At 52.2% G+C, this 26,697-nt stretch overlaps 1 protein-coding gene across 1 annotated transcript in view; it reads right to left on the bottom strand.

Moving 5' to 3' along the window:
• The window catches only part of WHRN (whirlin), a 98,184-nt gene that overhangs the window by 5,364 nt on the left and 66,123 nt on the right, over positions 1 to 26,697 (bottom strand). The window contains exons 6-10 of the mRNA XM_067542160.1: positions 25,118 to 25,330; positions 23,975 to 24,181; positions 20,641 to 20,673; positions 6,717 to 6,788; positions 5,668 to 6,259 (exon numbers count right to left, since the gene is read on the bottom strand). Coding sequence (XP_067398261.1) covers positions 5,668 to 6,259; positions 6,717 to 6,788; positions 20,641 to 20,673; positions 23,975 to 24,181; positions 25,118 to 25,330 — 1,117 coding nt within the window. The remainder of the gene's footprint in view (positions 1 to 5,667; positions 6,260 to 6,716; positions 6,789 to 20,640; positions 20,674 to 23,974; positions 24,182 to 25,117; positions 25,331 to 26,697) is intronic.

Below are 26,697 nucleotides of genomic sequence, written 5' to 3'. Positions count from 1 at the left end.
GGGACCAGAGCTGTTAGCAGGAGGGAAAGAGCCGCGTGGAGGGGGCGAGGCAAACTTCACATGAACACCGCAAGCTTTGGCTGGTCTACACCCGGAACTTACACTGGCATAGCTACAGTCGCTCGGGGTGTGAAAAATCCGTCTCTCTGAGAGATGTAGTTCAGTTGATCTAACCCCCAGCATAGGCAGCGCTAGGTCAACGAAAGAATGATTCCATCAACTTAGCTACCACCTCTCGGGGAGGTGGCTTACCTACGCCGACGCGAGAACCCTCCCATTGGCGCAAGTAGCGTCTACACTGAAGCCCTGCAGTGGTTGAAGTGTGGACATCCCCTCATTTTCCCATTGGGCACCCCCTGCACCCAGCACTGTCTTGCAAGCAAAGCTCCCTATGTCAGTAGCGCACCATTATTCCCCAGTCTGCACTGGTACCTGGGGTGGGGAAATCTCTGATCAAGGGCATCTGGGATTCCCACAGCACCAAAGACCCCACCTTTCTCTGTGCATCACGCAGCTGGCCGGGGTGTTTGCAGCTGGCTGGAATCCCAAAGCACAGCCACATTCAGCTGCTTCCCTGTCTGGCTTAGAGAGTGGCCCGGAACCGCCAAGGTCATTCCAGACTCAGATCCAGAGACTAAGGCTCGGACGCTCAATCATTGGGAATTAGGTGCCTAAACGCCTTTGGGGGGTTGGGCCTAAGTTCCCCAGTGCTCAGATATGGTGGGGTGGGGGGGCAGTTTGGGCTAAGAGCACAGGCAGGCCCAAATCGCAAGTGCTCAGATGTTTGAAGGTCAGAGCATCAGAACATAAAGTGCTGAGCTTTCTGGAAAATTTGGCTCTAAATTTGGATCTAAGCCCAGATCTGGATCCTGATCTGAACATAGATCAAGTGGAAGGGACGGCTCTGGGCTTCCTTTTTAAGGCCCAGCTCTGATTTTGACACAAGCTTGACAGCCAGCGCATGTTCCACCACAGCGTTTTTCTCCTCTTCCGCCTCTGGAAGAAAGATGGATCCAGATTCAAGCCAACCGGGGCGGAGCTAATTCATGGGGTGTGCATCAGACCCACATTCAGGGCGCGGTCTACGCTACAAACCTAAGTCAACCTATGTTAGGTCGACTTATAGCGACCGCAGTAATGACTGCGGAGGCTGACGTCCACACTACCCTCCTTCTGTCGGTGGTGTGCATCCTCACCGGGCATGCTTCCACCGACTGAAGAACGCCAGCCGGGAGCCCAGCTGCCCCCCCACCCAGGGGGGGAGTCCCAGCTGCCTGGGCTTGTGCCCGACCCGCTCTCAGCTGGGAGTAGCCCTGTTCCCGGTGTGGGCATTGGACGCAGAGGCAGCAGGGTTCTCAGTGGAGAGCCCAAGTGGCAGCCCCAACCGGAAACCAGGGTGGCGGCAGGGCTTGACCCCGTAGCTCAGCTGTGGAGCTGGAAGCCAGCTTTCTTGTCAATTTCAGGGCTCCGAAATTGACCTGAATGACAGCCAGCAGCCCAGATAAGTAAGGCAGTGTCTACACACTGCCTTGCCCTAACTACACCGACATAAGCCCTAGGCCTCTCTCCTGGAGGTGGAGTTATTAAGTCGGTGTCGTGGGGCACTTACATGGGAGGGAGAAAGGCTGTCGTGTAGACACTGGCATAATTAGCTGCCTTATGTCGACCTGACTGTGTAGTGTAGACCAGGCCTCAGTCTGCAATTTCGTAGGTTTTCAGTACGGTCTCAAGTGAGATTTGACACTGTCAGAATTTCCTTTCAGGCTTGTTAGAAAAGGAATCACCAAGCAAAACGGCAGGGGTTCCGAACCCAGGGGATTGAAACCAGAGACCCCAGCCCCAGAGAAAGGGAGCCCGCTAGTTTTGCAGAGCTGCGCTTACGTGCGTCAAAAAACACAGGGAGCTGCCACACAGCTTGCATTGTGCGTCAGGCAAGCTGATTTAAAAAGCTTAATTTGCATACATTTGCATGAGATTTATTAACTGGTAATGAATTATAAAGAAATACACCTGCAAATTGGGTGTAAATCGCCAGCTTTATAGACCTGCCATTAACGATGGCAATCTCATTTTCCAAGCTGAGCAGAGGGCTCAATCTCTTTGCTGCTGCTCTGTGCAGCCATTAATGTCCCCTTAACATTGCACTGGGGCATCATATTCCCCCCCCCCGCTGAATGCCTGTCACAGTCTGTGCAGCAGTGAAATGGTTAATCACAGCACGCAGAGAAGGAAAAGACCTATTAGGACAATCTAGGTGAAATTCACCCCTATGCAGAGAGCTGGGAAAAGACCTACATGTTACTTAAACCCTCAGAATAGGTCCAAAGTGGGCCTAATGTGGCATAGAGGCTAGCCCGCGGCACAGGGGAGAATTTCACCCTTAGCCCATTCCTCCAGACAATTGTCTCCCTGCGGCTTCTGCACGCAGCCTCTCTTTTCTGACACCAGCACCCTGCAATCCCATCCGCAGGTTGGGTTAAGCACACATACGCAATCAAAGTGCCAGCGTGGCCGTCCACTGTTCTGGACGGTGGCTGCATAGGACACCATCCATGGGCTACTCCACGCACACCTGCAGAGCATGGGTTGTTCTGCTCCAGAGGACTCGCAAAGCAGAGCAGCCAGGAGGGTGCTACCAGGTCTTTAGGACATTTGTTGGAGGGAAATGATCTAGAAGAGGCTCTCAGGATGGGTCCCAGAATACCGGGTGCTGCGTACTAAGATACTGAGGTTAGTGACTATGAGCTTCCTTGCTCCTATTTAACCTGCCTGGGTATTTGCACAGGACTAACTCAGCTCCCAGAGCCCTATCAGGAAGGGTAGAACCTGTAGAGTTCCTTTGGGGGAAACCTCTTCTTCACCCCTGGCTAGGATCGTCCCAGGACCTTACAAATGCGAGGAATGGGAAGGGGTGTGCAGAATGCAGCGCTGAGTCAGGCTGTCCGTGACAGTGGCTGGGAGGCGCTCTAGGGGAGTACCAGGAACTGGGAAAGTGCGTGTGTGCGCCTGTTTGTGCAGGGAATCGAGCTGATGTCTATCAGCAGAGGGCTGTCGGTGGAGCCAGACACAGCATCAGGGGACCAAGGGCTGTGTCCAGGCTGAGTGCATTTAACAGGAGCTTGAACTGGACTTGAACTGGGCCTCAGAAATGAAACGTCAGTTTCTTATCCACCAATCCCCCTGGCACAGAGGAGAGTGAGCCAGGCAGTGTGGGCTAGCGGATAAGGCACTGGAGTAGCACTCAGGAGAACTGGCTTCTTGTCCTGGCTCTGCCACTGCCCTGCTGAATAACCATGGGTATGTCATTCCACCCTGTGTCTGTCTTGTGTATGTAGAGCGTTGGCTCTTCAGGACATGGCTGGTCTCCTACTATTGCTGTGTACAGTGCCTAGCGCAGTGCAGCGCTGACCTCAGCTGGAGCCTCTGGTGCTCCTGAAAGGATAATAATAAATAACAATAAACCCGAACCAACATTCTTAGTGGGGCTGCAGGTGGAGAATCAATCTGTGACAAGGAGGAGGGGGTGACGGGCTGTATCTGGCCCCATGAACCTGTTAGCACTGCCAGAGTGGTGGCCAGGCAGCCCCCTATACAGAACAGAGCGGAAAAGAAAATCATGTCACCATTGCCTGCCTGCAGTGACAAGATCTGCAGTGTGCAGACAGCCCCGCAAGAGGGCAGCCAAGCCACCTGCACCAAGTGTTTCCAGAGTCTGGTGTCCAGGAGAAGCTGGAAAATGGCATTTTGGGGCTCTCGGGGGCTCTGGCGAGACTCCATTGCAGCTGGGCCCAGAAAGCCAGGGTGGTCATTTCCCCCCAGCCGTATTTGGAGTCAATCACCAGACTCTCTGCCTGTCCGACAGCAGGACCAACTTCGGGGCTGATTCTCATTTACATGAAGGCCCCTTTCCAGGGCTCTGGGAGGTGAAATGAGTAACTGACAGTATAAACAGGCCCTAGTGACAAGGAGAATCGGGGCTTCTGACTTCACAAGTGCCAGAGAAATCCAGTCCTGGATTCTTGTCCACACCTGAACTGGATTCTGGGGACACTTCAGCCACCCACAGAGGACTGCGCAGGGGTCCAAGGAGGTAGAATATCTGTTGAGTCAGGCACACTCCAACATCGATCCATTGTGATAGCAACTCTAGGGGCATCTTACCCCTTTGGACCTTGTGTTTCCTTTTGGATAACTTCCCCTTGCTCTCCTCTTTGCACTTCCCCTCAGCTCCCCAAACATATGTTTAAAGGATCATTGCCTAGTTAAATCTGGCCTCCAAGTTTAGCTTTTTGCTAGACAAGCTTTTCTCAGCGCAGACACGAATGGAAAAAGTCCCAAGGTTATTTCTCTTTTCTTTTAAAATTCCATCAGAAACAGATTTTATTAACAAACACAGCCAGGCTCGCCCAGGAGCCCAGCTGCAATCAGCTGCCTAGCAGAGCCTGGGCTTTCACTAAAGGTCATGTAAAATTGCACTGGAAAGCTCAGGGAGGCTTACAAAAGTTCACTGAGCACAGGGAGGTGGGGAGGCAGGGTCCCGCAAAGCGGGCTCAGCGCCTCTCCCGGCTCTTCCCACATCGCCAATGCCAAACATTCAAATATCACGAGATCAGCTTAAAAATCATGAGATTAAAAACAAGAATAATGTGGGGCTCTTCTCATTTGCCTCCTGGATTTTTGATCCTAAAACTTAATAGTAATGATAATGTTACAACACCTAGTTATATAAGAGCTAGGTATTCTATTATTATTATTAAAGGTCTTTTCAAACTTGTATGCACAGTTTGGAGGACCAGACACTGAATTTTTTTACATGCAATCTGCTATTCTCACATGAGCAGCATGACTCCAGCAGCTGGGGCTTCAAGAGCAGCAGCAAAATATTGCACTAAAATCATGAGAGTTGGCAACATTGCTCTGAGCACAGCACACACACATTGGTCGTTGCTCTAGTTTACCCACTTCCCATGGTTTAAGGGAAGGGCTTGTCTACACGGGGAAGTTATTCCAGAATAAAGTAGGGCGTGAATTTAAAGTGCAGTAGCTATTCTGGAGTAGCTCCCTGTTGGACATTCTTATTCCAGCATAGTTATTCCAGTTTCCCCGTGCAGACAAGCCCTTTGTAACAAAGGCCCAGATGGAAGTGTGGACCCTAGATACCTCTGAGGATCTCAAGCAGGGCTGTGTTTACAGAGATAGCTCTCAAGCTCCCCCATCAACTGGCTGTTCTCAAGGCTTTCTCCCTGTCCTTCCCTCTAGCTCTCTCCTGCCTCTTCCTAGCCCAGAGTTGGAGCTAGTGAGCTGTCCCTGATCTAGCTACCTGGGTGAGACAGCAGAATGGCCCTTTTTCTTCTCTCAGGGCCCCCAATCCTCACTGCAAGTCTTTAGAGAAAGTTCCACTGTAAACTGCTCCCCACTATGGTGTTTGCAACCCGGACAGCCAGGCCTTGTGCTAGATCACGGGAAATGGAAACAGAAATTGACTAGCGGGTGGCTGTAAAGAAAAGTGAAACCGACCAGTCTCATTGTCCGAACAAAGCAATGCAAAACAGGAAGAGCGAGCGAACAAGCCCCGTTAGCATTAACCACCTGAGCGCCAATTTGTACCGCAGTTCTTTACCCTGGCAACGTCCCCCCGGAGACAGTCCAGCAGGCAGAGCCACCCACCTCGCGCTTGGGGTAAGGATCTCACTTCGTTCAGGTCTGGCTCGCTGTTGGGCTGATGCACCTCCACCAGGATAAAATGCTGGTTGATCGCTGACCGCGGGCTGCCTTTGTCTGGAGCCAGAGGAGCCGGGTGTGATGGAGGGGGAAGAGGAGCAACGGGTGTTGGGAGGCTACGGACTGGGGTGCTCTCGGGAGATGGACTCTTCAGCCTGGTTGGAGACTGAACTCTGGGGAAGGGGCCTATCGGGTGCGGGTTGACCAAGGACAAGTGGGCATCCATGCGCCTCCTGGAGCTGTCAGTGGCAGGGGAAACAGCGGTGCAGACGGTGCTCGAGGCAGAATCCTCAGTGGATGCAGAGGACAAAGTGGAAGCCGTGCTGGCTGCGTCCTTTTCGGGGTGGCTGGGAGGCGGGGTGAGGCTGCGAGAAGCCACGAAGAAGAGGCCTGACTGGGAGGATTCGGAGGAAGGGCGCTTGAGTGTGTCTTTCACTGCATTTCGGTGCTGGGCGGTGGAGGAGTCCAGCGCTTGAACTGCAGAAGGAGGTGGGGGCTTAAAGCCGGGCGGTTCCTCAGAAAAAGATGAAACGTCGTCCTGTGAAAAACCAGAACAAAAGGCCATTAGACGCCACTATATGGGACCCCTTCTGCCCCCTTCTGGAGACCTAGAAACTGGCCTATCACCCACGTCGCCTGGTGTCCTGTAACCTACAGTGACCAGCGTCAGATGTTTCACCCAGATTGGAGGAGATGGCCTGGAAGTTTCTTCCTGACCTCAGGAGCAATCTGAATATACCCTGGAATGTGAAGATTGATAGAGAAATAATCCTGGTCATTTTGATTTCAGCTACAGTAACCATGGATGCTATTCTTATTCACAGACCCTGAGTCCTTTTTCCTAATTATGCTATGTTGTTTGCGTCAATAATATCCTGCTGCAGTGAGTTCCACAGGTTAGTGATGTTGGAACGTATTAGCGAAGATGAGGCAGAATACGGTGCCTTCAGTCAGCATCCATTTCCATTTGAGAGAGAGAAGGTGAAATATCTTACCAGGGAAATGTCGGGCAGGGCATTAATACTGCTCTGGAATCCATCTCCGCTTCCCTCCAGATCTGATGTGTTCTAGGAAGGGAAGGGAAAAACATCGAGTCACCACACTGCACAGCAACACAAAGGAAAGCAGAGGTGCTAACACAAGGGGCTGCTGGGGGGGTCAGGATGAATCTTAGAAAATCTAACACGGACAAAAGTGTTTGCAGCAAATGGAGCTTTTCAGTTTCAACGGAAAGGTTCGTATTCATTGAAAGGCTTCCCTTGCAGTGTGGAAGATCCAAACACAACAGTGAGAGCAAAGCAACCAGGATGCGAAACTGACCGACCCCTAGCAGAGGGAAATGCAGAATGAAAACCAGTCCCATAAGTAGGGACAAGTTAATTCCACGGCAGCCCACTGCACAGCGTGTGCTATACATTTCCCTGTAGGAGCAGAGCCATCCATAGGGGAGCGGAGCTGCTTCTACTACATGTGCTGACTGGGACGGCAAGTCCTTCAGCTCCAGCTTTACCTTTGTGGGTTCAAGCCCTGGCGACAAGCATTGTACCGTTGTTACATATGTTTGTTTTAATAACGCAAGGGACTCTTAGTAACACAGGTGAGGAGGCCGGGGGCCTGTTGCTACCGTCTGTGTGCCCCCGACCCGCCTGTTGATTTCAGTGGGGAATTTTAGGGGAGCAAGGGATGTAAAGATCAAACCCACAGTTTTTATCGTGGCAGCGTGCCCTTTAAAAACAGCCCTTCATTGACGCCAAAGGGCTGGCTTCTCAACTCGCCCACCCCGCTGTGCATCAGAAGTGACGCCATTGGTGTCACGCTGGAGTGAGCGAGGGGATACTCCAGTCAGGTGCAACCTCCGGGAGAGGTGAGACAGGACTGCTTGCCGTTCCACGGGTGCGAGCCCCATTGATTTCAATGGAGGAGGCACTCGGGTGAGTTAAGAGCAGCATTTGGCCAACGATCATGCAGCATCAAGTGCTCAGAGCTACCAGGGTGAGAGAAGCGTTCTTCCAGGGGAGAGGCTCTCTCAGGGCTTGGTCTTGCTTTGCTCAGGCCTGGGCCGTCTTCAGAGGTGACACTGCAAGGACTGGTGGGGACAGAGGCTTCCAAGGACCAGGTGATGATCAGGGAGCATGGCCGTGCCAGCGGAGGGAGCGCTTGTGCAAGAGGGGAGCTCACGAGTGTGGCCAGCACCTAGGGTGGGGCGCAGCCGAGCCCACATGTGAGCGGGGAGCCTGCCTGGGGAAGGTGACCTGGCTGTGACCTCGCTGCTCACTGTGTGAGATCATCACTGAGCCTTTGAGTCTTGCTCTCGCGGTCGGAGAGGCTGGCTACTCTTTGGACTTCGGGCTTCCTGGCAACGGGGCAGGAGCCGCCCCCCACTGTAGCTATGGCCCCGTGTGGATGCCTCTCCCAGGGACTTGCCCTGGTGGGGAAAGTCAAGCAAATCCCCCTTCGTGCACCAGCGCGGTGCAGCTCCGGCCACGCTCTGCATGGTGAGATGCGTCTCCATTCGGCACGCGCCGTGCATAGCCACCGCCACACCCTCAGTCCAGCCTGCCTCCGAGTCTGCATTAGCCGTGTTCGGGGTCCACAGGGCAAGGGGGTGTGCGCGGGTCTCTCTGTATCTGGCTCTCTCTCCGTTCCCAGCCCTCATTTTGCAGCTGTCGCCTCCATCAGGAATCGCAGCTTCACTGCAAGAAGATCACCGGACGGCTTCCAGTCACGCTCCTTCCATTTCATGTCCTCCTTCCCCCTAGCAAAATGCTTCTTCAGGAGCCCACATGCCCTGGCAGCCTGGCGCATTTAGCTCCCTGCCCTTGCTCAGCTGAGCCACTCTGGCGGTTGCCCCAATCATATTTTCACCTCCTTGGGGAAGGCGGGCTGGATCTTTGGGGGGGCAATGAAAGGGTTAAATCAAGATTCTCCCTTCCCCCGAAATCAGACCAGACAGTCTCAGATGCAAATATGTGGCAGATGTTGGGTGCGTTGGTTTTTTTTTTTTCATTATAATTATAGCCAAAATTAATTATCAAATGTCAAAATATAGCCTGGAATATGTCAATGCCATCAACAGAGCTCGAGACATTAGCAAAAGAATTCAATTAGTTTGTTAGTCTCTAGGCACAGAGGGGGCGGCGGGGCTGTCAATCAGGGCAGTGGAGACATGGATAACATCAGCCGGGGAGAGAGGCTTGGAGCAGTGAGTGTCTGGCCAATGAATGCCCGGGAATGCAGGGAAAAGGGACTTTTCTCCTCTCTTTTCTTGTGCGGGCTCAAATCTGACACACGGTGGGACCCTGCAGCGGGGTTGGTGTCTGCCCCGGATGGGCTTTGATCACCTGCCCCCAGGCCAGAGCCATCACTTTGCCACCACTTTGGCCCTGCTGAGTAGAGCAGCTCCCAGCTGGAAGTGTGATTCCGGGCACTAAGCGCCCTCTAGGATCTGAAAGCACCTGTCGGGGTGGTCTAGGTAACTTACCTCCTGGCCCCTGTCGGGTGCTTGCCAGCTTTGAGTGTGAATCCAGGCGCTAGTGGCCTGTAGCGTGTGAGTTCTGTTGCACTCCATGCTCGGGAGCATGAACTGTAACATGCCTGGCCCCTGCTGCATGGACTCCCTGGCGCTGATATGCTGGGAGCATGAATGCAGGTGTCATTCTCACGGCACGTGGGGGCTGAGGCCGCTGTGTGTCCCTGCTCATATTAATGCGCTAGGGCCCTGTATCGGAGCATGGCTTGACTTTGTCTGTGTGGAGGGGATGGAAATTACAAGGCCAATGATCAGATTCATCCTGGGCTTAGGCCAGTGTAGATCTCGGCAGAGGGCCCAGATGGATGGTGGGAAGTCCTCCACGGCATCAGGTTGCAGTGGCAAACTGGGACTGTACTCCCCCCTTGTCATAGGGGGCAGAAGGAGGCCAGCACAGCTGCCACATGCTGGCCTGTAGGCCCGGCTAGGCTGAGCGCTGATTCAGAACCAACCCAAAGCAAATCCTGCTTGCAGGGTAGCTGCTGCTTGCAGGATTTAAATGTACTTCCTCCTGCAGGAAAGCTGAGGGAGGGCAGTGGTGGATAGAGCTCCCGGGGGAGGAAACGACTGGGTCTGAATAGCTCCTGTCACTGCAGTATCTCCGTCCTGCAGCCTGGCCCCACTGGAGGCGTAACTGACAAGGAGAGAGCAGGGCTCCGCAGCGTGGTCATAACGCCTCTTGATCCCATGAGGTCAGGCAAGAGAAATCATGTTCTTCAACACGCTATCATCAGTCCACTGGATTCTCTCCTTCCCAGCCACTGAGCTTGGAGAACTCCTGTGTACTAGCGCCCAGAGCTGCACGCACAGCCCAGGAGTGCAACGGGATCTGTCTGCTGTGGAAGAGGGAGAGGGGCACGGCTGCCAGGATCCACACGCCTAGCCTGTAAGCACAACGGGCTCTCTATAACGAGGACGGGGCACTTGCACCAGGATTCACTCTCTCACTCACTGCCCACACCCCAACCAGGGAAAGCGTGTCGCACAGAAGGGGGCCTTGTTAAGAAACAAATCAAATGTCATCTGTACTCCCGTGGGAACCATCTTCTCATGGCAGGGGCATTTAGAAAGAATAGCAGTCAGCTCCCGTTTGATTAGCAAAATGCCACGAAAACCACTTCCTATATTTAGACTGGTCTTGCCTTCTGCAATTATGTCAAGCCACGAGGCAGTTGACATCTGCAGAAACTACTGGTTCAGCATATTTCATTCCCCTCACATTAATGAGGCTGTTCATTTGTGCTGGAAGGGGCAGGGTACAGCTTGTGTCTCCTTGCATGTTGTCTATTGTTGGATAAACACTTGATTAGTTTGAATCTGTGCTACATGTGCATTTCCCCATCTGCGGGAAAGCTCTCGCTCCAAGGCTTGCACCCGTTAGACAGTGTTTCGCAACCTTTTAAGTAGCAAGTACCTCCTAACTTCTGACAATTTTAATATGTTCCCAACACTCAATTTTCCATGGGATTGTATGTTTACAGATTAACGTGAGCTATATGTTGGAAGAAGGGCTGAGTATATAAGGCCAGGATATGACAGATGTCAGATCTAGTGGGGGTAGGGTCACCATCTTTACACCGGGGTGCACAACTCAAGTGTGTACCTGGGCTAGAGGTGATGTTGGCCAAAGCTAGGAGGCTTTGAGCGGCGTGCCAATGCTGGGGAACGTAAAGCGCCGCGCCAAATTGTTTGCCATAGATTTGAGAGGAGGAAGAGGTGAGAGAGAGACAGGAGAAGATGGTAATTGGTAAAATCTGGGGCTGTCAGAGTTGTCAAGTTTTCTAGGCACTGGGCTTTGAGCCAGGGAGGGAGGCTGCCACCTAGGCAAGTTGCAGGCGGCTACTGCTCGCCTCCTAGCTAAGAGCTGGGACTGGGCAGGAAGTGGATGGCTGCCGCGCGCCTTCCCCAAAAGCCGGCGGCTGCTGCCCACCTCCCAGCTGAGAGTTGTGGCAGGGCAGGAAGTGGGCAGCTGAAGCCCGGTTTCCCGGTACCGTGATGGCTGCCACTGCCTCCCAGCTGGGAGCTGTGACTGGGTGGGAAGCGGGGGCTGCCGCCCGCCTCCCCTTCAGTCTGTTTTTCCCCAGGTACCCCCTGCCTGTGTCTTGTGTACCGCCAGGGGTACGTGTACCACAGGTTGAGAAACTATGCGTTAGAGGACACACTTCCAAAATAGGCCCAGGAGGGAATTAAAAGCATTATAGGCAATGAAAACATTTGAAGAAAGTGCTTTCAGTCTTTCCAGCTTTAGGACGGGGAATAGGGGTGATGGGAGTATGAGGAAGTGAACAGAAATGGTTTGATAGCAATGGGGAAAGCGTTAGCATGGAAACCCATTCCTGAGCCTGAGAGACCAGCAGGACTAGAAAGCAGAAAGCCCTTGTTTCAGGGCAACGAGCCCTCATTCCCAGCTAGCCCAGGACTGGGCCAATGGTTATTTTGCAGGAAGGACGGATTTCAAGGGGATTAGGCCTTGGGGACAGACAGCCCCATCAATGGAGAGGTATTAGGGGGATTCATCCTCGGTCCCAGACAGGCTAGCCATGGGGCAGGAATTTCAGGAAGGTTGATTTATGAAGGGTTAGCCATCTTGGAGATGGGACAGCGGGTGTCAACGGAGGGTGGGTATCAGTGATTTCAGGAAGAGACAATTTTAGGGAACTTGAATTTCCATCCCCTCCCCTAGTGAACAAGAAAGGCACCCGCCTGATCCGACAGAGGAGGGGGACACAGTTATTGGGCCAAATTCAGACCGGGGCTGAGCACCTCCGCTCAGCTGCACCTTCTTACCCCGGCGGTGCACTGGCCTCCATACCCACTGCCCTTTCTCTTCCTGCATCGAAATGGAAAGCTGCTCCACAGGGAGCTGCTGAAATATCACCATCTCCTCCTTTCTGTGATCTCCAGCTGCTGCCCCCTAAGCTTCTAATCCTGCCAAAGGGCTCTGTCAATAACCAGCCAGCAGCAGTGGCATTTCCAGCCCCCTTCGCATTTAGCTTTTCAGAGGAAGGCTGCTGGGTCTGTAACCCTTCCCTGGCCGGTTTCTAAAGTGCCTGCTTGTTGTGCCAGAGACAAGGGCTTCAAGCTTTCAGGATGCCACATGAGCTAGGACATGAACAGTTCACCAAACACATGAGGCCTGGAGAACTTTCAAAATGCACGTCCTAGAGCCCCAGCATCTTTGAAGCTTGCCCGCCCTGCAGGGTGAAGTCCACTGAGTAACACTGAGTTCCTGCTAAAAAGATCTTCCCCTTGCAGGATGGGTGAAATATTAAGACGCCAGGGCCTTATAAATAGGAGATAGAAATTGAGACCCACCGTTAATTGGGCTAGAAAAGCTTCCCAGGAAGGTGGAGTGAAGAGAGAAACTATTTACAGAGAGAGTGAGGTCTGCTCCCCCTACCAGGCTTGTGTGGATGCGCTCGGCCGGCTGGCCAGGGTACCTCAGTCCTTTCCCAAAGTGCATTAGGCCAGGTCCATTCACAGTCACACTCTCACTACACGGGTAGGGGAGTTTGCACCATGGTGTGAATGAAGCACATTGCAAAGCTCTCCTGTACACCCCATGGCTGCTAGCAGGATACCCGCTGCTTTCCCTGCCTGATCTGGATGGAGTTCTAGTCCAGCCAGGCTACCTGCCTAGGAGCTGAAGTGCATGGTGAGAAGAGTGGGAGGGATGTTTCTATAGCACGATTTGGCTAGCCTGAAAAAAAAAAAAAAGACCCCTGCCCACACCGCTCTGGGAAACCCTGGAGAAACTCTGCCAGCAATGGGCCCAGCTGCAGCTCGCTCAGTCTGGACAGTCCGCATGACCCATGGACCTGGGCTATCTGGAGACTGTGCCCTTTAACATTCCTCTTCCCCTGCAGGGTGAACAGCACTGAGTTCCTTCCCTTCCTGCAGGACCAGAGGGTTTCTCAGGGGCAAGACTGTAGCAGATTTTTACACGGACCCATGACCAATAAGTGGCCCGTTGCGGATACACCCACCGGGTTTTCAATCCGGTGGAGACTACAGGGCCTGTGGTTTTATACCCATTCCACCCCCAACTCTATTTCTATGGGGCTGCTCCTGTACTTGATCTCAGCTGGAGATGCTTCCAAAATGTTCTGCACCTGCAGAGGGCGTTTCAGGGAAAGGACTGATGGGCTATCCATCTCCACCCATGTGCAGGAGGGACAGGCTCACAGAGCCAAGGAAGCCTGCCATCCCCCCCCTTTGCTGCTAGGGGCACTCAGCAACCCTCAGGCTGCTCTGTACCCATGCCTTGCAAACAATGCTGTTGACCCTGGCTATTTTTCTGCCCATCGGTGTAGAGATATAAATATTGTTCCCTTTTTTGCTGAGCTGTCCAAGAAGAGGACTGGATTTCCCTAACGCCTAATATTTGGGGGCAAAATAGAAATGGCTTCTGGCTATAAAAGGTGATGGCTTTTAAGCAAAGTGCAGTGCCTTTAGGAACTCGCTCTATTTTAAGACCATATTTAACTGGCTCTCGCTTTAAAAAGACACCAAAGCCTCATGCCACAGCTTTGAAAAACAAGCGTTTAGAAACAGCTCTGCTCCCCTCTAGCAACAATCTATTTCTTCTCCCTCTAATTCATGTTATTCATAGACTCCTAGGCCAGAAGGCACCATTATGATCATCTAGTCTGATCCCTGCAGAGCACAGGCCAGAGAATTTCACCCACTGATTCCTGTACTGAGCCCAACCTATAGCGGAGCTAGATGTATCTTTTAGAAAAACATCCTGTCTTGATGGAAAGACGCCAAGTGATGGATACTCTACCTGTCTGATGCCTGCCTGCCTAATCTGTCAGATGGACAGATCTGCAATCTGTTGCAATAGTTAATTAAACTCACTGTTAAAAATGAGTACCTCCTTTTTTTCCAGGTATTGCTAATGACAGGAGCCGGGCAGAGAAAGGTCATTCTGTTTGGAGGAGGATTTTGGTATTTTGAAATCTGGTTTTGTTCAGATTTGGAATAAAATTCAAAATTCTCCATGAAAGGGACTAGAGTCCCAGCCCTGGGGCAGTCTGCCTGGTAGCCTGCCGCAGAGCCACCCACCCTGGAAGCCCTGAGGACACCAGGCTCTCAGAGGTGGGTAGGCAAGGAGGCAGGAAACCAGTGGAAACCTGGTTTCTGCTGTAACTTCATCAAATCAAACCGTGCCCGCAGAACACCTCAGTTTTGACAAAACAAAGTTTGTCAGTTTTTCCAACCAGCAGCATTAACAACTCAGACATGGACATAGGGTAGTAATAAAATAACTACTTACGTGACAATGTATTTTATATTCTCAAGTCTCAAAACACTTTACTGACATATATTGCTAAGCAATGGGGATCACTTCACCCTCCACTCAAAGGCAACCAATTCTGGTGTGTAGCTTGACAGTGGCTTAACATCTCCCAGCAACATTACACATCAATGTCATTTTAGCACAGGAGACAACAGAGATTCCATTAAAACAGTGAACGGGGAATTCCTAAGTTAGACTTTGGCCAGGACATATCCCTGGTCTTACAACAAGCAGTCAAAGCCATTGCTGTATTCCTCATGCATGGCTCCTGCGAGGCAGCATGGCCTACTGGACAGAGCACTGAACTGGAACTCAGGAAACCTGGGTTTTATTCCTGGCTCTGGGTGTGCTTTGGCAAATCACATCCTCTCTCTGTGTCTCAGTTTCCCCTTCTGTAAAATAGGGATTATGATACTGAGCTCCTTTGTAATGTGCTTTGAGATCTACGGATGAAAAGAGCTGTATCAGAGCACGGCAGTAGTCTGGGATAACAAAGCATCCCCTAATGTCATGCTGCGACGCTGGTTCCCCTGGATTGGCTACTGAGATCGCTGCAGAGTCTATTGCTGGGAGGCAGCAAGCTGAACGAGCAAGGGGGCACGAGGCACCCAAACTACATCATGAATGAGGCACTTTCTAATGGGGGCATTTTCTAATAAAAATGATTTGGGTTTTGGCCACGTTTTTTCAGTTTTATGATGAGATTTTTTTTTTGGTTTTCGACTTTTTGCCAAAAAGTCAAAATATTCCATTTTTGACAAAACGAATTTCAAAATTTTCCAGGAAAAATCTTGTTTTCCAAACAGTTCTAGCATTGGTGCCATGCAGCAACGGGGCTGCAGGTTGCTGGATGTTTTGCATCCATGAAGGAGGACTAGGATGTCACAAGGGCAAAGGGGGCATAATTATCCTTAGCACTTACGTAATCAAAGCGCTATACAGACAATAATTAATTAACCCTGCTCCACAGTCCCACATGACAGTCTCATAAGCAAACCAGGGAAATGTGATCTAGATGATATTAATGTAGGTTGGGTGCACAACAGGTTGAAAGACCTTACTCAAAGAGTAGTTATCAATGGCTCACTGTCAAACTGGGAGAATGTATCTAGCAGAGTTCTGCAGGGTTCAGACAATCCAATATCTTCATTAATGACTTGGATAATGGAGTGGAGATTATGCTTAAAAATGCTTATAAAATGCAGATGACACCAAGATGGGAGGGGTTGCAAGCACTTGGGAGGGCAGGATTAGAATTCAAAACCAAACTGACAAACCAGAGAATTGATTTGAAATCAACAAGGTGAAATTCAAAAAGACAAGTGCAAAGCGCTGCCTTCCCCAAACACACTGGCTAGATAGCAGCTCTGCAGGAAAGGATCTGGGGGTTACAGTGGGTCACACATTGAATATAAGTCAACAACGTGATGCAGTTGCGAAAAAGGCTAATATAATTCTGGGGTGTGTTAACAGGTGTGTCATACGGAAGACACAGGATGTAATTGTTCCACTCTGCTCATCACAGGGGAGGCCTCAGCTGAAGTAGTGTCCCGTTCTGGGCACCACACGTTAGGACAGCTGTGGACATTGGAGAGAATCCAGAGGACAGAGCAACAAAAGTGATAAAAGGCTTAGTAAGCCTGATCTATGAACAAAACAAACAAACAAGCATGTTTAGTCTTGAAAAAATAAGACTAAGGGGGGACCTGATAACTGTGGAGTACATCTAGGGCTGTTATAAGGAGGACTGTGATCAATTGTTCTCCATGTTCACTGAAGGTAGGACAAGAAGCAATGGGCTTAAACAGCAGCAAGGGAGATTTAGGTTAGACAATAGGAAAAACTTTCTACCTATTAGAGGTAGTTAAGCTCTGGAATAGGTTTCCAAGGGAAGTTGTGGGACCCTGTCATTGAAGGTTTTTAAAAACAGGTTGGACAAACATCTGTCAGGGATGGTCTAGGTTTACTTGGTCCTGCTACAGTGCAGGGGGCTGGATTTGATGACTTCTCGGGGTCCCTTCCAGCCCCACATTTCTATGATTCTATATCCCCCTGAGGGAGAGATGGTGAGCATTATTCCCATTTTACAGATGTAAAATGAAAGCAAGCCAATGATTTGCCCAAGAACACAGCTGGGATTAGAACAGAAGATGCTTTTCTATTTTAGGTACTTACATGGCCAAAGCAATTGCTGCATATTAATGTAGTTATCCTGACCACACCCCTATCAGGCCAGGAAGTGCTGTTATCCCCATTTTACAGATGGGGAACTGAGGCACAGAGAGACTAAGTAACTTGTCCAAGGTCACACAAGAAATCTGTGGCAGAGGCAGAGAACCACATTTGAACCCACATCTCTCAAGGCATAGGTTAACGCCCTTACCATTCTTCCATGTCTCCCGTCATTGCCCTAGTTCCTCTGGATTGTGCTGCCTTCCCCAAACAGCAGGTGGGATGAAGGGATGGAAGACCTTCACAAAAGATCCTAAAACATCAGACACTATTCTTTCTCCTCTGGGCTTGTCACGTTTTCCCCCATACTCTCAGCCACAGCAAGCAGAATTGTGATTTCCTGCCAGAATTCCTTGCACTTATACTAAGACGCTATCGAAACCCACTGCAGAGTCATGCGAATTATTACTTGTAGGAAATGTCTACAGCTCCATATTCCATGGCGATGTTAGCGGAGACCTGCCTCCAATACCATTACATTGTTAAGTGAATTTATTGGTCCTCTTGCTGCTTTAATTGAGTTTATTATGCTGGGAAGTCTTGAAATAAGGATCTGAGAGCATTCCAACAGCTACATGCTCAGAACTAAGAACGGCTGGGAGTTTTCAGGGTGAACAGAAGGGTCACCGCTGAATGATAAGTTGAGGGGAGATGAACTGAGATAATTTATAGCCGCTGTCTAATCTTCCCTCCATTTGGTTTTAAGATACAACATCCACAACCCATCATTGCCTCTTGACGCGAGAAACAGGCAAGCAAAGCAAATGGGAAAACAGGCATTTCATTTCATCACCAGCAGGAACCTGGGATCACCCTAATATCTTTTCCGGTTGTATTATACGTTGCACTTCTCAAGCTCCTTCCATCTGAGGGTCTCAAAGCACTTCCCAGATAGTAATTAATTAAGCCTATCGACCCACCGGTCCCACCCCCAGGGAGGCAGGGCAATATCACTAGTCCAACTTTACAGTTGGGAAACTGAGGCACAAGAAGGTAAATGAAGATCATTCAATGGGGTTGGCGGCTGAGCTAGGTGCAGGGCCCAGAAAGCCTGACTCCCAGCCCCTTGCTCTAATCACTAGACAACGCTGCCTCACTTTTATTTATACCTCTGTTCCTTTAAAACCAGGCATGGCCGATCCAATTGGAATAAAATAAGAACCAAGCTGAACCTTTGACCTGAACCTGACCCCAGGGTAGGCCTTTTCAGCTACTGGTGGGTAATCTCAGCATGGTCACTCAGGGATGAATGGACAAGGAGATCAAATTACCCCCGCTCTGTTGTTCCACCCACAATGGTGTTCACAGGGGTCAGGACAGGGGAGGACACTGCTGCCATCCATGCTGTGTCTATTCTGCAGCTACAGAGCCCGATCCTTCACCTGACCCTTCACCGTGTCCAGCACCACCCATGAGCTGCTCAGCCCCTCGCAGGATTGGGCTCTGTGTAGAGGACTCTGCTGCCTGTCAATCTGGCACTAAATTTGCTATGAAATCACGACCAAATAAAATCAATATAGATTTCAATTTCATAATCGTAATAGTTACATAGCTGGGAAAAAGGCAGGGGAAAAAAATCAAACCAAATCCCTCAGGGCTGGCTTGTTCTGAAGCAAATTCCACAAGAAGTATGCCTCTTTGATCAAGCTGCCTGTGATTATTACATTGCACAATTAACCCCTGCTTTGCAAATCTTAGGGGAGAGCCAAAACCGCATTAAGCTAGGAGGTGATCACCAGGCCTGGCTGGGCCATACATCAGCCTCCAGCTGATCATGCCTGATGAAAGGGGTCATTATTACTGTCCAGCGGCAGGTCAAAGAAAGGTTTAATGAGGACTTAGCCAGCCTGTGGGTGAACTTCATGCATCCTGTAATGATCTCTCACCCCTCAAGGTTGGAAGGGGTTTATTATCCTCAAATGTACTGGTTCATTCCTCGGTTACTGGTTAACTTGCATGCTGGAAAGCTGAGGGGCCTCTTAGGGTATCTCTGCTCTGCAACCCCAATCCCCACATACTCCCTGCAGCAGTGCGTCTCAGAGGCCAGGTCAACTAACTCAGGCTGGCGGGTCTTGTGCGGTGGTGCTAAAAATAGCAGCGTAGATGTTCCCACTGGCCCTTACTTTGGAGCGAAGTGGCACTTGCCAAGTTTCTGCTTTGCCGAAAAGACTATCATACAAAGTACTGACTCAGAGTTGTAGGCAATCATTTCGAGGTTCATTCTTTAAAATGTTCAAGAGACCAAATAACTGAACTTAGCTCACTCCATTTAATCTTCATGGTGTTAACTTCCCAGCACCCGCTTGAGTAATATCTTTAGCCAAACACTGTACCGTTTGTGGAACATCCTGACAATCTAGGAGACTTCCCCGAAAGCAGGGCTCACTGGATGTGGTGGGGAGCACACTGCATGAGGCATTTATCGAGCTCCTCCTCTTTCCCTAGAGATGCCCCCTAACTCACATCCAGAGCAAGGGACACTACACTGCCATCTGCACCAAGGGAGACGCTGCCGAGTTCCTGGCAAGGAAAGTCAGGGTCAGTAAAGCAGTTGGAGGCAAAGCCATCTAATGAGGTGGTTCTTATTAGCCCACAACTCTCTCGAAGCACTTATCAGACAGGTAAGAATTTATCACTGCATGGACCAACTTCAAGCTGTCCGAAGGCAAGTTCCACTGAAACCAATTACTGCACCAGCTACGGTCCAGGCGCTTTAAGATTCCACCTGCAGGGTGATTTCCGTCCAGTAACCCCGAGATCCCTCCCTGCAGGATAGAAGGGGCTTTTAAAGATCCATTACTGAATGCGCTCAGCCTCACAAATGAGAACCCTCCATCATTCACTGTGCAGCCCTTGCATGACTCCCCTGCAGGTCAGTAGAGCTGCACCGGGGATGAGTTTGGAGCTGTATTTGCACATGCCTGCGCCCTGTAATTCATCCTGCTGTTGTGTACGGTTCAGCTCTGATTGCAGCCTTTTGGGCCTCAGTGTGTCTGGAAGCTGGTCTGCAGATGGAGTAGAATTGCTGCACATGATAGTGCTGCGCCTCTCAGCCAGTTCTGTGCCAGGAGTCCATGTTACAGCAGAATAGAGTTTCAGGAGCCCCTGGCCCAAACATTGGAGACACTCCCTGCCCCCGTTTAGCCATATGGAAGAAGGAGAGTGGCCATCCCCCCAGGTTAAGAACACATGCTATCGTGCACTGCCCTTTATAGCACTTGAATCAAAGACAATGTGGACCTAAGGCCTTCAGGAACAAGTCATCCTCTGCCTATTCTCACCTGCCCTAGATGGACGATGTGATTTCCCCCCCGCTCTCCCCGCAGCCAGGACATAGACTGGCTGATTACACAAAGCAGCAGACAGATGTGGTGCAGTGATAGAGGGAGCAGGTACAAAGGTATCATGAGACAAGCTGAAATGAGACAGGAGGTAGAAAGGACAATCAGGGATGGATCAGATCTGACCAGCAGCCTGGCACTGAGCTTGCCCTTCAAATCTCCCACTGTTGCACCATCAGCTGCACTGGGAACTTTAGTGTAGACAGGGCTCCGGCATCTCGACCTGGTCCGAATCAGGTGAGAGCTGGTAAAGACCCCAGAGCTCCGAGCAGCGCTGCTCGGAGCTTGCGGCAGAGAGAGAGACATTAAGGAAAAGCTCAGTGTTGGCAGAGCCAAAGGAAGCAAAAGCAAATGCCGGAGACTGGAGCTGCAGCTGTTCATGTGGTTAGAGCATCAGCCTCTGGCAGCAAACAATTGAATTATGCCCCCCGCACACACACACACAAGCTCCCCCCACCCCTTTCACTATGGAAACCACAGCACTCAAGCTCCCCACCCCACTGAAAGGGCCCTACCTCCATCAGGTCTATTAGCCACAAGAGCCGCTCCTGGGGGAACAAATCAAAAACAGACATAAAAGGGGGAAAACAAAACATTAGGGAGGTAGCAGAACAAACAAACAAAACACTGCCCGACCCCCCATCCTCACCGCCGCCTGCGCCATCCCATGGAGTAGGCACTGAGTTCTCTCACATGCATTCAGATAAAGGCAGCAATTGCTCTGTTCAGAGAGAAGCACAGGGAGAGGGGGCCAATAACTAGCATTGGTGGGCTGTGTGGTCTCTTTCTTGGCTTGCACAGAGCCCCCCCTTCAGCTCACTCCCCTCCGTCATCTTCTCCTTCTGCATTAACAGGCAGAGTTAAAGCCAGGGTCCCCACATGGGGGAACAGTAAAGGGTACACTTTACTGGGGCCTGGAGGCCCTGCAGGGTCCTGCCCAGGCTGCAACCCCCATGGGTACGTGTGTGTACTGGGCCCGAAAAAATTATGCGTGGGCCCTGGTTAAAGCAAAGGATCAGGGTTTTCGGAGGGGGAGAGTTACAGGAGCTGGGTGATCTGACCACGCTGGTTGCCGTGGTTGCACTAGGCTGAGGCTGCAGGTCTCACCAGTGGAAAGGAAGAGCAAGGATCGTCTGAAGAGTGGCCATCTTGCATGCCCCGGCTTCCCTACAGACCCTGGGCTGATTTATGCCCCATGCAATCCCACTGATTCCTGTGGGGGCTGGCTCCACGTGCTCTAAACAGGGTGTAATTTGGGCGGGGGTGGCTCCTACATTCTGAAGCAGTCCCAGAAGCAGAGATCAATCGGTTGCCGGTGCAGAGGACAGCTGGAGATCCAGGGGTGGTTTAAGGAAGCATTGCACTGATCTGCCAATTTGGGATCTGAAGGGGTCACCTGATATTTTCCCAGCTTTCCCTGTCCTCCTGGTAATCAATTGCCTTCAAAGAACTAGCACCACTCCTTGCTTGAGGATTGTTCCCTAGCCTCTGTTTGCTGGAAGCTGGGAATGGACGACAGGATGGGTCACTTGATAATCACCTGTTCTGTTCACGCCCTCTGCAGCACCTGGCATTGGCCACTGTCAGCAGACAGGACACTGGGCTAGATGGACCTTTGGTCTGACCCCGTATGGCCGTTTTTATGTTATTTGCCAGCACCATCTCCTGCTCCCTCCACAGCTCTGTAGATATTTTGCCAGCAAACCCACCTCCCTCCCCGAGTGGCTCTGGAGTTCCCTATTTGGCTCGATCCAATGTTCAGCTTTAATCCACCCCAGGGGGGGAGGGGGGGAGGCGGAAGATATTAACTATGAGACTCCCATTAAAGGCTGAAAAGCCAGGCCCAATGCCATGAAACTTACAAAGCCCTGCTCAGAGCTCAGATGGGGCTGCCTCATCCCAAGAAAGACCCCTCTGCTTCTCCCCTGATGGCTACATAGCCTCCTCATTAGAGCAAAACCTGGCCTGTTTTCCTATCGCCCCCCTCGCCGCGCTTATCTGGCCGCAGCCATTGTCGTCTGTTCCTTTCATGGAGGTTTTAATTTCCAAGGCAGCTAATGCGTTTATGATGAAAGGCATTTTATGGCTGGGAAATTAATTTTGGGGCCGCGCCGCTGCACACTTCGAGGTGATTATGATAACTTAATTAGACGGTGCATGCAGCGACGCCCTCGAGACATTGCAACGGTGTCACTTACGCAGTGGGAAGAAGAGGACTGGCAGGGAATGCAAATGGCATGATTTCCACCATCCCTGCTGGGACGGGGAAGAGGGTGGCAGAGAGCTGGTGTGTTTATGTGGGCATGGGCAGGAGGGGAATTGTTTAAAGGGACAGCTAGTACCATCACAATCATGGTGGGCCAGCGGAGGGGAAAGGCAGCTGGAGCCGGTGCCTGTGCAATTAGAAACGGAGAGCAGTGGCAGTGATATAGGGTGGGATTTTCAAGTGGGCTCAGCCGTGGGCAGGCTGTACTAGCACTCCCACTGACTTCAGCGGGGCAGAGTGAGCAAGCGAGCGAGAGGGGCTGGTGGCCTTAGGGACCTGATGAAGCAGAACAGCTCAGCGCTTCCTTCTCAGAGACAAAGTGCACCATCTCCATGCTCTCCCAGGACCTTTCAGGAGCAATCCACCAGGTTCATCACCTCTGAGGTCCCCGGGAACCTACAAATGATCCTGTCCTAAAGACCAGGTGTGTGATCTCCAAGGTCCCCCATGATCTCCAGCTGACCTCTCCTCACAGAGCGGGGCACCCCACCTTAGGGCCCTAAGGACTTACAACTGGACTCTGAAAGCTGGCGTACCACCCTCCCACTTGTTCAGTTCCCTTTGGCCCATGGTGGAAGTCAGAGGGTGCTTCAATGCACTGGACTCCTGCCCAGCGGAGCTCTGCCCTCATTATGACCAGAGGTTAGGAATGTGACTGCAGAACTGCTTACGGTGCGTGCATGTTCATTTTCCACGTGCTTCAAGGGTCTCTCGGTTTGCCCTGGCTGCCTGGATGGAGTCCACCAGTACCACTCAGACATAGGCCAGGGGAGATCTCTGGGGCAGGAGTCTGATGCTTCAGCACCATTTCCGGCTCTTGGTCAGTTCCCACCTTCTTACTGAACCCATGCATATGGCATAAGGGGGCAGAAGTGCTGCCATGGAGCCACGGGGTGAGCCTTTAGATGCAAAGCACATTCTCTAGTGTTATCTCTATGCATCTGTTATTCAGGGTTACAGAGTTTGCCCCACAGGATCCAATTACTGGCCAATCAAATCTGGCACCTTGCCATCCAACGTGACCTGGAATTTATTGCTTCAGTGGGAGAGATTTCCCCCTCTCTCAATTCACTCAGCTGCTTCTGCCATGCGGTGCATATGGGGAGGCGATGGGCCAGGGAATTGGAGGGAATATCCTTTCCTGATGCCTGTGGTGATCTGTTTGTGCCCTGCAGCATGTTCGGTTTGATCCCATTTATCTTAGCTGCAGAGTCGTGGAGGCAGAGAATCGGCGGGTGTGTTGGGTCAGCACTTTTAGAACTAAGCCCGCAATGCCGTTCTCCTTCCTCCCAGGCACCGCCTCAGCACCGTCGCCGCACAAGAGACCCGGGTCCCCACGACGCCTGCAACTTGCAGACAGAGTGGAGCCACTGCACCTTGCGAGCGCGTAAAGGGGGAGAGAGCACGCGTGAGCTTGGAGATCATTCTGGAGATCTGACGGGGAGCAGGTTCGCGGAGGGTTTATACAGGAGGACTTCGCAGGGCAGCAAGTTGGGGGTAGGGCTTCAGGGGGAAGCAGGGGGGCTTGGGGGGCTGGCTGGGAATGGCAGGAAAGGCACTGAGGGAAAAGTGAGTGCACTTACCCGAGCTGAGCTGACCGTGGTGGAGGTGAAATGACTGCCCGTGGAGGAACCGGTGTCGCTGTAGGATGTCATGGAGTAGGAGTCGGTGCTGGGCACTGAGGGCTGCCGGGCCTTCATGGATTCGATTTCCCGCTTCAGAACGAGGTTATCGAAGCGATCGAGGTCCTGAGGGGCTATCAGGCCCCTCACCTCAGACAGCAGTGAGAACTGGATGGGGAGGAGGGAAAAGCCAACACTGAGACAGTGCATGGGCAGCCTTGACAGTTGGCCTTTTGCTGCATCATGATGGCGTGCATTTTTTTAACCCCTCGGTGCCAGGCGTTGGAAATCTTAGCAGCGACGGCCATCTCTGCAGCCAGGCCTCCGAAGCGGATCACGCAGCATTTACAGCTTTGCATGCTCACAAAATGGCCACCTGTGCTCCAGCCAGCAGTAGTGACCACTGTGGGTATTTGCAAATGCCCGGATCTGCATGTGCAAATGCTGCATTGACTAACATCACACTCAGCTGAGCCCACAGCCCCCTTCAGAACAACGCTTTCAGCTCTCGGTGCCGTGGGCATGGGTCACAGCCTGACACAGGGCTGCAGAGACCCCAGTAAATTGGACATCCATTTGCTTTTCAATGTTCCCAGTCTGGAGAAATGGTTAGAACCAGCTGCCATCACAGCCCCTGGTTTCAGCCACTCCCGGCATCCATAACGTTAGCTGTAGTCATTAGCTGTGTTGGGATAGCACCTGAAGGCTCCAGATCAGGGCCTCATTGTGCTAGGTGCTGTACAGACACACTGAGATACAAAAAGCTCACAATTTAAACAGACAGTAGGTGGGAGGGGAGGGAAAACAAGCCCAGAAAGGGGGAGTGACTTGCCCAAGGTCACCCAGCAGGTCAGTGGCAGGGATAGGAACAGGCCCCAGGTCTCCTGACTCCCAGCCCAGTGCCCTCTCCACTGGACCATGCTACGTCTCTGCTGCAGCTTCGGTCTGAAGAATGAGTTGGCCTTCAAAACCGCCACAGTTACTAATGGCTCGCTAGTTGTGGTGTCGCAGGGATTGGCCTGACTCCCGCCACAATGAGCGGCTCTGTTCGCTCTGCTGTGGGCAAGCCGTGCTTCCCTGGCGCCGGGGGCCTCTCTGCCTTACCTTGGCATGCGTGTTGAGCAGCTCAAAGAGAGCCATGACGAGGGAGTCGACGGAGATGTGGGTCTCCCTGTATTCGTCCAGGTAGTAAGCCATGGTCGCCCGCTCCTGTTCGTTCAGCAGGTGGCGAGCTTGCTCCTCCAGCATGACGCGGGTCTGGTTCACCAGGCTGCTCAGCGTCACCTGGGAGCCAGCCAGGCCTCGGTAGAACACGGGCTGAAAGAAAACACGGGGGAAATGGTTTACCCCAGGGGTTCCCAACCTTTTCGGCGCGAGGGCCACAGATATAATTTTTACAACCCTGAAGGGCCAGCAGTCTCTGCCAGCAGCCTCCACCCGCAGCCAGATGGAATGAGTTAGTGAGGTCCTCGCTGATCTCCCGTCTCCCTGGCTGCAGCAGGGAACCCGCACGCCTCCAGTATCACTGTGCGCTCCACCTGGGTCCTTAGGTTGCGGCTCCCTTCTGCAGCCAGCAGGACGGGAACCACTGGTTTACCCCATGGCCTCAGACACGCAGCAGCAGACAGAGAGGTGGCAGGGAACTCCACATTAATGGTTGCATCCCCCCGCCCCGGGTCCCTGATCAGCCATTCCCGGCCAGCTAACGCCGGCATCGGCCAAAGCTGAACTGAACTGAGAACTGGGGAAAGGTGCCTGACTGGCGGCTGGCCTATAGGCTGAAGGCTTCTCTTCCGAACAGGTGCATCAGGGACAGCAGCAGAGCCGTCTTCTCCACAGCCCAGAGTTGCCGGCGTGCCTCAGCCCAGGCCCGGAGGGAGCAGACCGAGGGTTGAGAGGGGAGTGTGGCCTTCTGGTCTGTTTGATACTCAGCCACCCGGTGCAGATTCCCACGGGGGCGTTTCTATGAGGCCGACGCTGGGTGGAGAGCGCAGGCCACCAGGTGGCATTGACTAAGGGTCCCTGTAACGGGGGAGTCTGCCATTGAGAGCAGTGATGCCTAGGGGTCAGCCCGCCCCGCCCCCTGGCATGGCCCTTCAAAGGTGCAGATGGGTCCAGTAGATACCTCTAGAGCAGTGGTCCCCAAACTTTTTTGGTCCGTGCCCCTCCCCTCTCCGTACCCTTTGGGAGCTGGAGCCGCAGCCAGGGCCAGGAGCTGGGGGCCAAGGGCAGCCCCCCCCCCGAACATTCTTCGGCACCCCCTTAGGGAGGCACACCCCACAGTTTGGGGACCACTGGTTGAGGTCTAAGGGTTCTGGGGACGAATGGTGCTTGGGGAAGGAATCTGGACACTGTACCTCCAAGGGCCTGAAACCTGGCAGAGAAAGCAGGGCAAGGGTCCGCTCTCCCCAGCCAGCCGGGAGAGAGGGAGTAGCGTGGAGGCTGCCTGCTCCCTCACGTAAGGCAGGTGCTGGCGGGAGAAGGAGCGGGAGGCTAATCGGGGAGGATGTTCTGCTGAAGGAAGCTGTCAAGAGCCTTGCGGTTGGCTTAAGTCACACTCCCAGCTCCAGGAGAAGGGCTGGGCAGGGCAGCCCTGCCTGAAGCAGGGTACAGAGAGGCCTGGGAGATAACCCCGGATCCAGAGAGAGGGAGATCCTGCCTCAAGGAGAGTAGGATGGACCAGT

Source organism: Emydura macquarii, unplaced genomic scaffold, assembly GCF_026122565.2.
Source record: "Emydura macquarii macquarii isolate MOO-44397 ecotype Brisbane River unplaced genomic scaffold, CSIRO-AGI_Emac_v2 contig_691, whole genome shotgun sequence".
Lineage (NCBI taxonomy): Eukaryota > Metazoa > Chordata > Testudines > Chelidae > Emydura > Emydura macquarii.
Note: the sequence above shows the minus strand (reverse complement) of the source record. Positions and strands in the feature narration are given on the sequence as shown.